The 17,858-nt window shown below is 40.4% G+C and overlaps 1 protein-coding gene across 1 annotated transcript in view; it reads right to left on the bottom strand.

Moving 5' to 3' along the window:
* The window catches only part of IPO5 (importin 5), a 56,128-nt gene that overhangs the window by 26,426 nt on the left and 11,844 nt on the right, over positions 1 to 17,858 (bottom strand). The window contains exons 9-21 of the mRNA XM_061626552.1: positions 17,435 to 17,522; positions 14,721 to 14,827; positions 12,268 to 12,392; positions 12,098 to 12,187; positions 11,843 to 12,016; positions 11,509 to 11,727; positions 9,262 to 9,345; positions 7,452 to 7,584; positions 7,248 to 7,369; positions 4,844 to 4,940; positions 3,480 to 3,652; positions 2,006 to 2,117; positions 1,483 to 1,538 (exon numbers count right to left, since the gene is read on the bottom strand). Of these exons, the coding sequence (XP_061482536.1) occupies positions 1,483 to 1,538; positions 2,006 to 2,117; positions 3,480 to 3,652; positions 4,844 to 4,940; positions 7,248 to 7,369; positions 7,452 to 7,584; positions 9,262 to 9,345; positions 11,509 to 11,727; positions 11,843 to 12,016; positions 12,098 to 12,187; positions 12,268 to 12,392; positions 14,721 to 14,827; positions 17,435 to 17,522 (1,580 nt within the window). The remainder of the gene's footprint in view (positions 1 to 1,482; positions 1,539 to 2,005; positions 2,118 to 3,479; positions 3,653 to 4,843; positions 4,941 to 7,247; positions 7,370 to 7,451; positions 7,585 to 9,261; positions 9,346 to 11,508; positions 11,728 to 11,842; positions 12,017 to 12,097; positions 12,188 to 12,267; positions 12,393 to 14,720; positions 14,828 to 17,434; positions 17,523 to 17,858) is intronic.

Genomic DNA, 17,858 nt, shown 5'->3' with positions numbered 1-17,858 from the left:
TGGGAATTGTAGCTCTGTGAGGGATAAAATACAGTTCCCATGATTCTTTGGGGGAAAGCCATGTGATTTAAATATATGGCATGGATACGACCCTAAAGAATCCAGCAGCAACTGGATTATCTACTGATGTGCTCCATGAATCTCCTAAAATAGCTGCTGCTGGCAGAGAGAACATACGTCTGTTGAAACTGTGTCATTCCAAGAGAGGTTTCTAGGCCGCTTACAGTGTTGTATAACCACCTGTGTTTCATTTTCTGCTGTCTCTGCAGTTGGGACTCTTACCTAGTTTGGGTTGCTGCCCAAACCCTGCATAGTCCAAAGCCTTCAACCCCAAAGATAAACTGAAGGAACTTGCAGGTCATGTTATCTGGGCCTCAGTCAGCTCCCACAAAGAAGGTCATTTTGTGACTGCTGATAGGGATCAACCAAATTTGTGGTTGCTAGATCCAGGATCTTGTTCCTGACCTCATGTTGCACCTCCAAAATGCATCCCAAGGCCAGGGACAGCCCCCCTCACCAGTGCCAAGTTAAGAGATGGAGAGGGGATTATCCCTTGTAGCATGCTGCATTTTAGATGTTCTCTGTGCATCTTGGAAGCCTAGCACAATTACAGGGACAAATGCCACCCTACCACTTGTTTGCTCCAAGCTAGGTGGAATTTTGGGCTTGTTTTGGTGCCAAGGCTTTTCAAGCGCGTCAGAAACACAGCACCTCCCCAAGAAGGCTGGGGCTTGTTATTTTGGTGTGCTTCTGAGGTATTATCTAAACAAGTCATCCACCTCTCAACTTTGGAATCACTGGCATTATACAGCACTTTGGGGGTGCTCTGAGAGCTTCCAGGTGCTGCTCAATTGTGGGGTTGATTCCCATCTCCCTTCCCTGGAAAGAAATCTGGAGCTCACCACTTTTGCCACAACAGTACATCATTTAAAATGACAAGTGGGATTGTGGACCCTTGTGCACCATTTCTCCAGGACTGGGCCCCAAGTCTCAGTATCAGGAAGAGCTGGTAGTATTTATAACTCTGGGAGAAAAGACAGCTATATGATGGCTGAGTAGTTGCATTTTCCTGTAATAAGATCACGTAAGTACTGGCCCAGTGGAGTGACAGCTAATCCTTTTACAGTGTTTCTGGACCTGGATGATTTTTCTCTAACTGCAAGTTTGTTGCTAGGCCTAGATCTAGCATCCTGTTGCCGTAATAGATGTCTGAAAAAAGAGTGTGGTAGTCCTAGAAATCAATACTGGCATAAGTGGAATAGCACCTGAATAGCATCTGGAGAGCTTTGGTTCCTGTATCCTGCACAGCCAATACTCTTTTTACTGGTTTCAACAGCTTGGTAGACACTTTCCAAATAAAAAGACAACAAATCACATGAGGGGAAGTGATACAACTTTCAATTCAGCACCATATCATACTGTTATGTAATATGAAATCGTTTATGAGAATATTCTATTTGCAATGACCAACAGAAGACTTACTTCATCTTGCAATGACTCCTCAACTTGCTCATCATAGTCTTCATCTTGCCTTTTCACTAATTAAAAAAAGTAAATTGTTAATGTATTAGCACAGCTGCTTTCACAAACGTTTAGGCTTGTTGCAAGAAGAAAGCTGTAGAAAAGGAGCACAGGGGAATTATTTGGTAGATCAACCCAGGGGATGGGAGAATTACTATAAAAAGAAGAGCCTTGGATTGTAGTGTTTTAGTGCAGGAAAAATGGCAATATATCCTGGGATCAGCTGTTTATTTCAGAAAAAAACATACCTAGCTTTTCTTGCAAAATATTGCTGTAGTTTCTGAGATAGATATGGAATTAACATCTCAGTTAAAGAATTTTAGGATCTTTTGGGGCTGACACTTGACTTAACAATGGTATGGGCTGTGATTAAGCATGTGTATTATTTATTTTCCTTTTTTGTATTACCCATTATTAGTAAAATGTAGAAATTGTGTCTTGAGACATCTTTGGATGACATTAAAGCAACCTTAATATAGCTTACCTTGCCTTAATTCTTGATTCTTAAAGTGCTCTTCTAGTTTTCCTTTCAATATTCCCCCAAGCTCTTCAAAGTGTTCATTGTTAAGGCATCCATCTCCCATTACTTCAATACACTAATAAAATAAAGTTTATCAACTTGAAAATTAATGTTATTCAAACAGTTTCAACAGTAACTTTCCAGAACACTGTAGACATAATTTATTATTTTATTTATTGATTTGTCCCACCTTTTACTCCAAGCAGCTCAAGGTGGTGTACATGCTTCTTCCCCGCCTCACTTTATGGGCTATATTTTATTATAAACCTTGTGTAAAATAATGCCTCAGAATAATTCAAAAGTCAAATGTGAACATTTCTGTTGAAATAATATCAAAGAATATGCTAACTATAATTGAGTTCTAGCTGATTCACCTCTGTTGTTTTTTAGTTAAGTCAGGAATAGTGAACCTTTGGCCCTCCAGATGTTGCTGAACTACAACTCCCATCAGTCCTGGTAAGCATCACTAAGGGCCAGGGACGATGGTAGTTGTAGTTCAGCAACATCTGGAGGGCCATACCTGAGTTAAATGGAGCTATTGCCCAATTAAAGAAATCTTACCACTGCAAACATAATGCACACTTACTTACACAGGACTTGCTTCCAAAAATGCATACACAGGATCACACCATTAAAATTTTAAGAGTATGAGCTTTAAATAAATTAAATTAGCCTTTCACATGATGTACAAACATTGCCACAGGCACTACCTCAGAAAAGGCATTTTTCTTGTGAGCAAGAACTGTTTGCTATTGCTTGTGATTTTTGTAAGTACTTGTATTAAAAGTAATTTTTAAAGAAAGTAGTCCCCAAACAGGCAGGCTTTTAATAAACTAATCTAATAAATTACATTGCAAACTAAGTAAATTATCTAAATTCACTTAATTTAGATTACTAGTCTTCAATCCCAGACTGAATATGGTTATATTCTTTTAGAAAATCCATACAAATGGAACGAGGGTTTTTTGTTTAACCTAACCAATCCTTTGCTGATCTATTAATTTTGTAATTGAACTTGCAAGCTTGTGTGACAATCTGATGTACTTCATCAGAATCCTATGAACTATAGAAGCTCAAACTCTATGGCAGTTTCAACAGTAACCTAAGCCTGATTGCTTTATATACTCTATTTCGCAAAGGCAACACTGTCCTGCCTTCACACAAAAATTCTTAGACAATGACTGTATCCATGGTTTGAACATTTGGAAATGAATAGTGATCTTCAGGCTCATGTTTTCCTCTTCTCTTCCTCTCCATGCAAGGGGAGGTGATTAGAAGCTTATGCTTGCTGTCTGTCTGAATTCAGCTAAAGCATGAGGGAGGGAGAACCTACATGAGCAATAATTAATTTATATTCTATTTTATTTCCTACTGAAAATCTTAGAAAATTCACTATTCAGAGAAGCAGAAAGGTAGCTTATATAAAGTAAAACGTTACCTTGGCAAAAGAATGCATGATTTCTGACAGTACATCTGAATCAGGTTCTGTTCCTATGGCTTTGATAAGGGCGTCACACATAAAATGCCACATCTGAGTGAGGTATTCTGGGCCGCGAACTCTTGCACATTCCAGGAGCAAAGGCATTGATTCTGCAGCTGCCACACGAACACGTTAAATTCATTAAGGTAAATGATTTCCAAACATTTTTTATCATAGTGCCAGACCACCACCCATAGAAAGTTCCCTTTTGAAGCTACAATTAAGGCCAAATCCCACTATTTTCCAGTTCAAAATTCTAGCATTAGATTTTAAATTACAATTAAACATAGACATTATATATCTTACAATTTGATTCAAGAAAACTAAGCCAGATACATATCAAGTGGAACACATTTTTAAAAATCTGTAATTTGTTCCTGGATTAAATTTTGTACCATTTGGAAAAATAAAAAGGTAGAGTCCATAGCAGTGTTTCATTTAAAATGGCATTAAACACTGCCTATCCTTTCAATATGAAGGTAAAATTAGTGGGACACATCCATAATATATTCAAAACTGGCAATCTGATCCTTCAATGTCACAGAAGATCAGCCTTTGCATCACTCCAGCTAAATCAGTATCCTATACACTGGGGGATAGATAACCTTTGTCCCCTTGAGGGTCACATTCCTTTGGGTGAAAGCTGTCGGGGCTGCATACCACCAGTGGGTGTGTCTCAGAGCCAGCCAGCCATATGCACTCTCTCTCACCCACACACACCACTCTCCTCTTCCCTTTCCCTAGCATTTAGGATTAAAAAAAGTATCTGCTGGCACCAATGCAAGCTATTTTGAAACACAACTGCTGTATCAGGAGAGGGAATTTTTTTTTTGGGGGGGAGGAGTTACAAAGCATGGAGAAAAGAATGTTGATCCTTACTTTCTCAGCTATGAAGCTCCTCCCTTCAAATCACCCCCATACGGCAATTAGGCTTAAAAAAAGAAGAAGCTTCCATTGGCATTAATGGACGCAGTTCTTTTACAGACAAGGAAGGGAGGCTGCAGGATGGACGGGGAGGCCCTAATGGTCACATTCAGCCAGCAGGCTGGAAGTTTCCCACCCCTGATATACATGACAGGCAAGAATTATGCACATTCAGCACAGAAAAGAGAGGAGCAGGGAGCTGAGGGCCATTCTAATAGCCCTTTAAAATTCCAAATATGCTGTTGCTGTATCAGCTCTGTCCAGCCTCTATGATGAGATCCTGACTGCAGTTTTTCCAAACAGCTTACAGGATGACATCAAAGTACTTGTGAACACTGTGATGGATGTGTTATTAAAACTTCACAGGAAGCCATGGAAACATTATTGTAAAAGGATATCATCATGGAAATAGAATTTCAACAAAGGAACCATCAGTTTTACAACTTGCTCTGTGTACTCCACAAATCCTTCCTTCAGCTCTTTGGCATAGCAAACCTAAAACACAAAAAAGCAATTATGTCAGAAAAGGAATTCCACTGCTCAATTATGAAATGAGCAGCAGGCATAATGGTGAACAATTATAACAAGAGGAAAACTACACATACAAGTCTAAAAGAAAATGGAATACTCATGTTGCTTGTGATAATCTAGACTACCAAATGCATTTTTACTTATTAAAATGTCTTTGAAATTATAAAAAAGTAATTATCTTGCTGTTAAATCTAACGGTTGACATTCCTCATGTGTTGTCTGCTGTGACCATAGCCTCCTTTCAATAAATTTGGCCCTACTCTTATTTATTTGTTTATTATTTGATTTATATCCTGCCCTTCCTCCCAGCAGGAGCCCAGGGCAGCAAACAAAAGCACTAAAAACACTTTAAAATATCATAAAAATAGACTTTAAAATACATTAAAACAAAACAACTTTAAAAACATTCTTTAAAAAAGCTTTGAAGACATCTTAAAAAAAAAAGGTTAAAAAAACATTGTTTTTTTTAAAAAAAGGGTTTAAAAACATTAAAAAGCAGTTCCAACACAGAAGCAGACTGGGAAAAGGTCTCAACTTAAAAGGCTTGTTGAAAGAGGAAGGTCTTCAACAGGCGCCAAAAAGATAACAGAGATGGCGCCTAATATTTAAGGGTAGGGAATTCCACAGGGTAGGTGCCGCCATACTAAAGGCCCTTTTCCTATTTTGCGCAGAACGGACCTCCTGATAAGTTGGTATCTGCAGGAGGCCCTCATCTGCAGAGCGCAGTGATCGACTGGGTATATAAGGGATGGTCTTTCAGGTAATCTGGTCCCAAGCTGTATAGGGCTTTGTACACCAAAACTGAACCTTGAACTTGGCCCAGTAGCAAATGGGCAGCCAGTGCCATTCTTTCAGGAGCAGGGTGCCATGTTGGTGATACCCTGCCCCAGTGAGCAGTCTCATCGCCGCATTTTGCACCAGCTGCAGCTTCAGGACCAACCTCAAGGGCAGCCCCACATAGAACGCATTACAGTAATCCATTCTGCAGGTTACCAGTGCATAGACAACAGTGGTCAGGCTATCCCGGTCCAGAAACAGCCGCAGCTGTCTTACCAGACACAGTTGGTAGAACTCCTAGCCACTGAGGTCACTTGGGCCTCTAATGACAAAGATGGAACTAGGAACACCCCCAGACTACGGACCTGCTATTTCAGAGGGAGTACAACCCCATCCAAAGCAGGCAACTGACCAATTATCTGAACTTAGGAACCACCAACTCACAGCGCCTTTGTCTTGCTAGGATTCAGAGTCAGTTTATGGGCCCTCATCCAGCCCACCACAGAGTCCAGGCACTGGTCCTGGTCTTGCATGGTTTCTACTGATTCAGATGTTACCGAAAAATAGAGCTGGGTATCGTCAGCGTACTGCTGAAACCTCACCCCAAATCTCCTGATGACCACTCCCAAGGGCTTCATATAGATGTTAAACAGCATGGGGGACAAAGATGGTACCCTGGTACCACAACTGCCAGTCGGCTGAAAGACAATCACCCAATGCTATTCTCTGAAAATGACCCTGGAAATAGGATCAGAACCATTGTCAAACAGTGCCTCCGATACCCATCTTACCAAGTCGGCCCAGAAAGATACCATGGTCAATGGTATCAAAAGCTGCTGAGAGATCAAGTAAGAGTAACAGGGCTGCACTCCCCCTGTCCTTCTCCCAATAAAGGTCATCCATCAGGGCAACCAAGGCCGATTCAGTCCCATAACCAGGCCTGAACCCAGACTAGAATGGGTCAAGATAACCTGTTTCATCCAAAAGTACTTGCAATTGCTGCGCCACAACCCTCTCAATCACCTTCCCTAAAAAGGGGGTATTTGCGACCAGTTGGCAATTGGCACAGACCAATGGGTCCAGGGTGAGCTTTTTCAGGAGCTGTCGGATCACTGCCTCTTTCAGGGCAGCTGGAACCACTCCCTCCTGCAATGATGCACTGACCACACCCTGGATCTACTCAGTCAAACCCCCGGCAAGCTTTAATAAGCCAATAAGGGCAAGGGTCAAGAGGACATGTTTCTGGCCTCATCATCGCAAGCACCTTGTCTATGTCATCAGGCTGCATCAACTGAAACCATTCCTAAGGGCAGAGGCTCCCAATCTTTTATGGCATGAAAATGTCTGATGAGTCAGCCAGCCATTCCACTCTTCTCCCTGCCCTCTCCCCATGTTAATTGTCCACATTCAGCTCCTGAGTTGCAGTCTACCCCAGCTTTCCATTCTGCTCAACACTGATTTCTGTTCAAAGCATGTGATCAAAATAGTACCCACCAACATCTGGCATGCAGTTGCTTTTTCTTCAAGGCCTGCAGTCTTAATACCAAAACTCTGCTGGTCACCGAGATTTACAAATTCCCAGCCATCATCATCACTCATATTCTCCATATCTTGTGCTAGCGAGAGAAAAAACAATTAGCAGTTCCTGTGCTATTCCTTGAAAATAAATTAAGAATGGAATTAAGTTTCAGAACTTACTGTCAAGGAGGGCCACTTCAGGCTTAATTGATGCAGTTTTCATTAAAGGACCCATCACAACAGGAAGGTATTGCTGGAATTCCTTTCCAAGGATCTTGCACATTCTAGCCCATGCAGAAATCATATACGATATCTGTAAATTAATAGTTTATGTTTACCTTCCTTTTCTGACTACAAAGCTGTATTATTACCTGAGCTGAGTGAAAATCAACCCCATTTTAAAGACTTACTCAGGCTGCACACTGAAATCACTGTTCGGAATGATTTTCTAGAGGCAACAGGTAAACAGTAATACTTCACATTTATGAGGTTTTTTTGTATTTATAACTCATCCTTCAACTCAAAGGTTTCTGGGGGAGTGTTCAAAGTCCCCATAATGCAAATAGGGGTTGAAGCCAAAAAACAGGAGTTTGCCCAAGGCCATCTAGCAAGTTCATGGGCAGAGGTAAGAGGAAAAAGGAACTTTCTGAGTCTTATTAGTACTCAAATGCCACTCTTCCACTGGTAAGAAAAATTGGTATCAGTTGGAATCACTATACTAGGCATTAAAAATAAAAACAACAACAAATGCCAACTGTTCGTACTTAAGTCCAAGAGTGGTTTTTGAATATTGCACTGATAAAAATGTAGAAAAGTACCATGGGATAGTTGCACCACACCACTGTTGGACAAACCACATTCTTTATCTGGCCTCCCCAATGAATGTTATTTTCTATATATCAACATGGTCCCTATAGACAAGGAATGAACTATGAAAAAAATGACTCCAGACAGCAGTGGGACAAGTAAGTGGACAATGCAGAAACTACTGAAGACTGGAACTCACCAATCACCCAGTACAGTGATGAATGGGGTTGGAGAAAGGTCTCAGATTTTTCTATTTCATCTCCACTCTCTCTATCGCACAATGAGCCTTTAGCTAGTTTGGTATAAAGCTAGCATTACTTCAGCACCTTTTCCTTCCCATCATAACTAAAATGCAGATTTATGCCACTTATGTACAATGAAATCTCGAACCACCAACCTAAACTAAGAAACCTTAATAAGTCACAATGTCACAGAAACTTATACATTTACAGATCCTATTAAAAATGTATATAGCAACAGAAATCTGTAATTTATTTATTAAATTTATATCCCACCCTTCCTTCCAAAAGGAGCCCAGGGCGGCAAAGTGATAAAACACTAAAAACAAAACATCTTAAAAACAAAACTTTAAAACATTTTAAAAAGCATATTTTAAAAAATCTTAAAAACAATTCTAGTACAGACTGGGATAAGGGCTCTACTTAAAAGGCTTGTTGAAAGAGAAAGTTCTTCAGTAGGTGCTGAAAACATAACAGAGATGGTGCCTGTCTAATATTCAAGGGAATGGAATTCCAAAGGGTGGGTGCCACAACACTAAAGGTCCGCTTCCTATGTTGTGCAGAATGGACCTCCTGATGAGATGGTATCTGAAACCCTTACCTGCAGAGCACAGTGACTGACTGGGAATATAAGGGATAAGATGATCTTTCAGGTATCTTGATCCCAAGCTGTATAGGGCTTCATACATCCAAACCAATACCTTGCACTTAGCCTGGTAGCCAATGAGCAATAGGGGGGTAACCTGTTGGCGATGTCCTGCCCTACTGATGCTGCTGCATTTTGCACCATCTGCAGCTTCTGGACCAACCTCAAGGGCAGCTCCACAGAGCACACTACAGTAATATAGCCTGGAGGTTACCAGAACACTGACAACATGCATGAGACACTTTAGTAGTAAGGTGTTTTCCACTACAGAAGTAATAAAGGAAACAATATAACACACCTGAGGGTCATCATCTTCCAAGTCATTGAAGTCAGTCTGTGTTTTCAGCAAGAGCTGCATCACATCTGATGCATCCTGCATGAACTAGAAATAGAAACAACCAACCAATCAAAGTTATGGCAATCAGTTATACTCTTAAGTATTTTATAGAAATTAATACTTCTGAAAAGGAGACAGTAGTAATTTTAAAGGGCTTTTAATCAAAGAACGTAACAGCACCTCAATGTTATTATGAACATTTGAAGTGCAGTTGAAAGCAGTGAAACCAAGTACACTGAGATGGTGCTTGCTGGTAACCTGCACAGTTATTTAAAAATTGAAATAAGAATTGTAGAATGAAGAACCAGATGGAATCAGAGTTATGTGATCTGACTGTCTCCACAAAAGCAACATTCTCCACACCAAAACATCCTTAATGGATTACTTGACACCACTCAAGAGAATACCCTCTTATAATAGATCAGGAAGGATATGAAAACACATGGGTTTACCAGCCATTCTGAACTGGAGAGTCCAGATCAGCTATAGAAATCTGACACCAAAGGAGGGAAAACAAAATCTAACTAGTCAGCCGTCAAAAACCTACTTCATTTAGCATGTCACCTCTAGATTATTCATTTATGGTATCTTAAAAACCCTGGAATCCAGGGAGAAAATGTGAGTTCACAAATTATTACTGAGGCAGATTTACTACATACTGAAACAAAGAGAACAAGTTTCTAACAGAAAATTCTGAAATAGCTAAACACATTTTTTAAAAGCCAATATATTTTTAGCTTTCTATCCCACCATTCAGCAGCTTGGATTAGGAGCCGCTAGCGTGGTGGGTTGTTGTGTGCTGAGGAGCCACCCTCCTGACACCACTGTTGCTGCTGCTCATCAGGATGGGTGAGGTCAGGGCTGCACAGGTACACACACAGAGCACTGCCAGTGTGCCCATGCAGCCCTTACCCTTTTGCTGTCATGTTCCATCCCCATGACTGGCAATTTCAGAAGAGTGGCTCCATGGTACCATCCCACCACACCAGCTATAGTACTAGCTTGAATGCAATACTGGCCATTTTCACACGTCACTAAGCAAAGAAAGAGTCCCCAAAGAGACTTGGGGATGTGCACTCTCTTCCTCCACACTCCTGCTGTGTGACTCAGGAGGAATTTGGAAGCTTTTGCTTCTTTTCAGTTAACTGTGGCTTGCTGCATCAACAATCTGCAGTGAACACCAATAAGCAAACTTCAAACCATAGTTTCTGAAGCTGGCTTTCTTAAATAATAACCTCATTTCTAGGTATGGACTACATGGGAAGCTGTGACTAAATAAAAGGTAGATCAAAAGCTTCCAAGATCATTCTCCCAGTCATGTGGGAAGAGGAGGGGAGAGTATGTGAGCTTCAGGCTCACTGAGGCTTGATTACACTGCACTAAGTCAGAGATGTGGAAGATTTTTTGAGCTGAAAGTCACAATACACAGGTGGAAGACTGTCAGGGGGTGCACTCTAGTAGGTGGTGTGCATTCACACACATAAAGCTACTTCCCATGGAAACAGGAATATTTCTTAGTAGCTGCACTCAGGTTTTACCTTCCATTTTCTCCATATACTTTTTAACAAAACTGGTTAAAAAAATCTTTCCAACACGTTTTATCTGTCAGGATTGTGCAAAAGGCAAAAAAACCCCCACCCCTCAGCAGATGAATGAAAACAACATGAATACACAGCTGAACTGCAAGCCTTGCCTTACAGCTATTCAAAGCCTCAAATTTTAAAATTAAATTACATGCAAAAAATTGCATACATACAATTGCAAGATGTTGGGACACTTTTTCACACTTGCAAGGAACACAAGACTACCTCTCTTCAGAAACATTTTCTCTTTCTGCTTTGATCTTCTTGTAGGGAGGAGCTGCAACTGCATGCTTTGCACAACATTAAAGCTGTTTTCCCTGGAGGTGCTCCCCGATGAACAGGTGATAGGTCAGAGGGGACCCAGAGGGCCACATGAAATCTGGCTGTGGGCTATATCTGGCCTGAAGGCCACAAGTTCGCCACCCTTGCAACTAAACCATAGTTTAGCATGCTGTACAAACACAGCCATTGTGTAACAGAAAGCTCTTCATTTTCTTTACACTGCTTTAAGCTAACAGATAAATTCTATCAGGATATTACACCTAAAAGTAGAGCTGTCAACTCTGCTGTAGGAAAATCTATAGCTACCAAATGAAGGACAGCTAACAATAAAAATGAAACTTACCTTCTCTTTACCTACTGCAAGGCCAATTAAGCTGATACATTCTATGGTTTTTCCTCTTAAGAGTCTAAGTTCCTTCTGCACAGCATTCTCAACAATGTGTTTAAGAGATGGCATAAATAAGTCATAGTATGGAACAAACTTTTCTTCTGCTGTATCAGCAACTGATGCAATTGATGTAACCACCTGTTCCAAAACCAGCTTAGTGCCTTTTTCTATCAGCTGTGGGGGGGAAAAAAGCAAAAGAAAATTTCAAAGCTTCCCTAAATCTCACTAAAGCAGGATTTTAAAGTCAAACTGGTACTGGTTTCAATCAGCCGCCAGTTCAGTGTCTTACCTCCTGCAATTTTAATACCATAGTGGAATGAAGATGCTTCACTAAGTTATCTAAGTAAGGAATAAGCAATGATTTGGGACAGTCTTCAGTAAAGTTGATCAGAGCAGCAGCTGCATGAGCCTGAACACGCTGGTTGCCTTGGTCTTCCATGGTCTGTAGAAGAGCTGCAATTACCTACAACACAGATGGCCACTGTGAGTGAAATGTCTCATAAAGAATTTGGTAAATATATTTTTTACATAGCTTTTTACTTGCCTTCTCGTGGAATTTTTTCTGGAAGCCTGGTGCAAAGTCTGTAGCCATCTGACCAATTGCATTACAAGCAGCGTATCTTACTCTTGGGTGCTGAAATATTTAGCTTCAATTAGTAAATTCATAAAACAACCAAATGCAATTTTTGAGGAAGCCAAGTGCATTAAACTTACAGGATCCTGAAGAAAAAGCAAAACCAAGTTAACTATTTCGTTCAGAATCCCCTCCATCTGTTGGTGACAGCCTTCACCGATAGCTGACAGAGCCATCAAGCCAGCATGTCTACACTTCCAGTCAGCTGCATTGGAAGATATTGAATGGAAGCAGTATTAGCTAGTAAAAATAGAGAAGCTAAAAATATTTTTATACATAACATGAATCTCTTCAAGCCAATTTCAGTGGCTTTCCCTTCCATTCTGAGTTGCGAGTACAAGAATCATACTTTGCTCCCTCAAACTGCACATAGTGGAAACAAGGATTGCCATACCAAAGGCCATGTGAACAGGGAGTAGGGAAAGGGGAGCACATAAGCCACACCCTCATACCTAGTTTAATTATGGTTTATTAAGCCCATAAAATTATGCTCAAACTGATGAGTAACTCTTTGAGAAAAGTGTGAACATTTACATAACAGAGGCAGGTACAAAAGATTACTTTTGCTGGAAGAGATGACTGTGAGCTGATGATGCAGTCACACGGTGTAGACAAGCAACATGTGACGCCTCTACTGATGAACATTTGAAGGACTTAAGCCATCTAAATCGGAGATTTGTGAATGATATGCAATTCCAAAACAGACATGCCTCACTCTAAAATGTGATGAAAACCTGAGATTTGGATATGACATCATTATTATGAGAATGTATTAAGTGTTACATTTGATTAAAAGAAGCTCATGGCCATGTTCACAAATGTACACATTAATGTTTCTGTTTATTGTTTTTGTTAAGTTGCTCTGGATACTTACTGTAGAAGAGAGGCTATAAATACTAACTAATACTAATAACATAGTAAGTCGAATGGCCTGGTGAAACAGGAATGACTTCACTGCTTGTCTGGAAGCCAAAGGAGAGGTAAGCCAACCAGGCTTCCTGAGGGAGGGAATTTCATAATCTTGCCATTGTTACCAAGGCAGCCCTGCTGCATGTTCTAATGATGAATGTAGTGGGCATAGACTTAAAGAAGAAAAGACATCCTTCAAAATAGCCTGGTCCTAAGCCAGATTCCATAGATAATTGGCATTGATGTTATATAGATATGAGATCAGAACACTAGTTCATGACAGTAGACTTATTTTCCAATATACAAAAACTCTATGCCCGTATTTGTCCAAGTAAGTAATCAAATGCTGCTGCTGCACATACCCTACCCACAGCTTCTATATGCTTGCAGTAATTTGGATATACAACATATGCTTGGTAATACAAAATATTGAGCCTTACTTAGATTTCTATCTAAAAAGGTGTTCAAGGTAATGTATCCCTGGTATTTAAGAAGCAGGGGTGGCACTTGGATGTATGTTGGATGTACAGCAGGAGTGGGGAACCTCTTGCCTACAGGCTATATTATGCCAAACTTGAAGCCTCAACTGTCACCGGATTGTTGGGGCTTCAAAGCCCTGTGCTGGCCTCTGCAAGCCAGCATTTGGCTTTTGGGAACTCCCTGGTGCAGCTAAGAGGACTGGAGGAAGTGGATTAAATTCAAAGCGCTTCCTCCAGTGCTTTGAATACAAACTGCTTCCTCTGGAAAGAAAAAAAATGCTGTTTTTAAAATAGCATTTTTCTTGTTTTTAGGAGCATTTTCCCCTCTGCAAAGTCTTCAAAGGATCCCCCTGTAAACAACCATCAGCTAATCAGCTCTTACATCAACCTCTTTTGAACGCTGACAGCTGTTAATCACATGTTGAAATTATGCCAGGTTGGTGGTCCCACCCACCTGTCAAAGTTAACCCACAGGATGCAGTGCAATAAAGATCTAGCCAGATCCAGTTCTCCACTCCCACATTACAGACAGATGCAATCCTACCACCCATTTATTTGTTTAGACAAATGTCATGAACTACTGTTCTGATCTCATACATCTATTTAACAACAGTGTCAATCAGCTATAGAACCTGGCTTAGGACTAGGCTATTTTGAAGGATGTCTTTTCTCCTTTGAGTGAATGCCCACTACATTCACCACTGGAATTTAATAAATAATAAATACACAGCAGTGCTGCCTTGGTAACGATGGTAAGATTATGAAATACCTTTCTCTTGGCTTCCAGGCAAGCAGTGAAGACATTCCTGTTTCTCGGAAGTAGGATTTTCCCGTTCACATTCTTGGACCATACTTGGGATTGGAGGAAGGGTGTTTCTAGTTGCAATGAACAACCACCTGATTGTAGAATAAAATAATTCCTGACGAACCCATTTCCAGAACATTTAAATCTTGGATAAGAAAAATTAATAAAGGGCTTTCTAGCTCCCCCTTCCTAACATCAATGACAGCATTTCAAGAAGCTACTCTTGAATATACTTGGGCACCCCATGAGGTGCTCAGAACTGCTCCTGGAAGAAAAAATTGCACCTTGCAAGTACGCATTACCATGTTGTAACATCTGCTCAAAGCCCAAAATTACTCACGATTCTGAAGCATTTGCATAATATGTTCTTTTATCATAGGCAGAACCAGTTTTCCACCAAGGCCACATGCCATTCTGTCCAATGCACTCTCACCAGCAACTGCATTGCTAGAATAAGTTTGTAAGCAAATTTTAAAATCCACGAGTTGAATGTTTAAGATAATAGTCAATGGGTTGCATCCAACTAAGTCATTCTCAAAGTAGACCCACTGAAACCAATGGAGTTTTAAGTTAGTCTTGAGTGACAGGTCCATTGATTTCAATGGGGCCTCCTCCAATATGAACTAACTGGATGCAACCCAATCAATTCTGCACTCAGTTGTTTTCCTTCAGACACAGAGGTCTTCAGATACACACCTTTCAGAAGACATCTTAAAGTTAAAACTTATTTGCATAGATTTTGTATTAAGCCTGTTCATTTATCATGGTACAAATTCATCAAAACATTTATAATGCTGATGTTATATTGATACTGTGAGCTACCTTTTGTGAGCTATGTCTGGAAAATCGGCATATGAATAACTTTATAAATAAAAATAAATTTTAGCCCTGTAATAGGAGATCATACAGGGCATTAAGGAGTTCAGCCCATGTCCTACTGTTTGCCAAGGTTGCTATAGTCAAAAGATCACTAGTCATAGGAAACCATCTTCTATTCAGTTTCCTGCTCCTATATGAACTCTAAATGGTTGAAATCTCAAGTTATAATGACAATTTAAGTTCATAAGAAAACTGAAGCACACTCCAGCATGTGAAGAAACTGCTCCAGTAAATACACTATTCATTTTTGTTTTTTGCATACACGTAATATACTAAGGAATTGCCAAGCAAAGATATATGTTCCAAGCAAGCTGTAAAGTATACTTCAATGGTTATATCACTAAATTTCATAGAATCATAGAGTTGGAAGGGGCCTTGTAGGCCATCGAGTCCAACCCCCTGCTCACAGCAGGAAATCCACAGCTAGAGCATCTCCCGCAGACAGCTGTCCAGCTTCTGCTTGAAGACATCCAGCAACGGGGATCCCACTACCTCCCTAGGCAGTCGGTTCCATTGCCAAACCACCCTTACTGTCAAGAAGTTCCTTCTAATGTCCAATCTGAATCTACGCTCCTGCAACTTAAAACCATTAGACCTAGTCCTACCCTCTGGGGCAGCACAGAACAAATCTGTACCCTCCTCTATGTGACAGCCCTTCTGGTACTTAAAGAGTGCAATCATGTCACCCCTCAGCCTTCTCTTCACCAGACTGAACATGCCAAGTTCCTTCAACCTTTCCTCATAAGACTTGTTCTCCATACCGGCTATCATCCTCGTCACCCTCTTCTGAACCCGCTCCAACTTGTCTATATCTTTCTTAAAATGAGGTGCCCAGAACCGAATGCAGTATTCCAGATGAGGCCTGACTAATGCAGAATATAGTGGGACTATTACTTCCCTCGACCTGGAAACTATAGCTCTGTTTATGCAGCCCAAAACCACGTTTGCCTTTTTTGCCACAGCATCACACTGCTGGGTCATGTTCAACTTGCGATCCACTACAATTCCAAGGTCCTTCTCACATGCACTACTGCTAAGCCGGGTATTTCCCATCCTGTACCCGTGCATTTTGTTTTTGTGGCCTAAATGCAGAATCTTGCATTTGTCTTTATTGAATTTCATTTTATTAATTTCAGCCCAATTTTCTAGTCTATCCAGGTCCCTTTGGATTTTATTCCTGTCTGAATGAACCATCCTTTAAAAAATCTGCTCTACAAATGGAAACATGAATCATATTACTAATATAAATCAATCCACCTTGGTGTATTCTTATGAAGTTTCTGAGAGCTATCCCCTTATAACAGAAGTCAAAACTTTTGAAAATTATGATTTCAACAAAAGGAATGATTGAGAGGAAATATGACTCTAGAAATAACAGATTTTTTTATAGAAGTATCTAGTAAGTGGTACAGAAACTGTTATAAGAAGTTAGCAATATTGCCTTGGATTCAAAGAACACCACACACAACTGGGGTTTTGACCCCCCTGCCCTCCAGCCCCTGTGACCCTCCTGAATTTCTGTTGAGGGAAGAGAAGAATCACTGGAAATTGACCATGCCCCCAGGCCCATGCACAAGCAAAAGTACAGGTCACTTTGAATTCAAGCTATATTAAATGAAGCAAATCTAGAATGAGATTCTCCTTACATACATTTTCTCTTTGCAACTTCTGTTTTGTAAGAAAGGATCGTCCCTTCACAAACATTTGGGTTTATTAATTAAGGTAAGAAAATTAACTCTAAGTACCATTTTTTCTCATCAGCATCAACCTTACAATCTAAGGGCTGCTTCTGTATTATGATAATTTCTGATCACTTTGTAAGAATACTAGGCTGCCTTTGCAGGAAGGTGATGTTTATGAGCCGGCACCTCAATGTGGATGCTGCACATCCAGATAATGTTTTCTGCAATGGGTCCAAAACCTGCTGCAGTCATAGCAGAAATAGTAGCCTCACCACTCACGTAACAGGTGCTAGTTGATAAAGTTGCACCTCTACACAAGCATAACTCAGTTAGGAGTGATGGTAGGCCCATGCATTCCTAAAGTGATCATGTGAGGGCTGCTTTGACATGCAAGCCAGCTGTAGATATCCAAAAAGGCAGTTTGAATTGAAAAGGAACCCTTGAGACAGGTGAACCATTTAATTTCTTTTTAAATAAAAAATAGCTTATTTACCTGTCAAAGTCATCATCTTCCAACTCATCAGAATTTGCCCAATCTTCATCTTCTTCTAGGTCAACCATCATCGTTAACATCTGAGGAACTAAGGAAATTAACATTGTTAAATCTCCAAAAAATTCTAATGGCAATTCTGAATGCTAACAGACAACTTCCTCACATTCCAGTGAAATTCCTGAAGCGATCTGACACTTGCACATATTTCAAAAAATTGTACCAAGTGTAATTTTGGACTGTGAGGCACTGTTTCCCAGTTATATACATGAATGAGGTGTGACTGCCCCGCAGGGAAGGCTTATTACAGCTCATGCTTTGCATGCAGAAGGCTCATGAGCCAATCCCTAGCATTTCTACCTAAAAAGTGTTGCTGGGATAGGAAAGTACATTATACAAATACTGAGCTAGATGGTCCCATCAACTG

The sequence above is a fragment of the Rhineura floridana genome, chromosome 5, assembly GCF_030035675.1.
Source record: "Rhineura floridana isolate rRhiFlo1 chromosome 5, rRhiFlo1.hap2, whole genome shotgun sequence".
NCBI lineage: Eukaryota > Metazoa > Chordata > Lepidosauria > Squamata > Rhineuridae > Rhineura > Rhineura floridana.
This window is presented reverse-complemented; position numbering and strand designations above follow the sequence as displayed.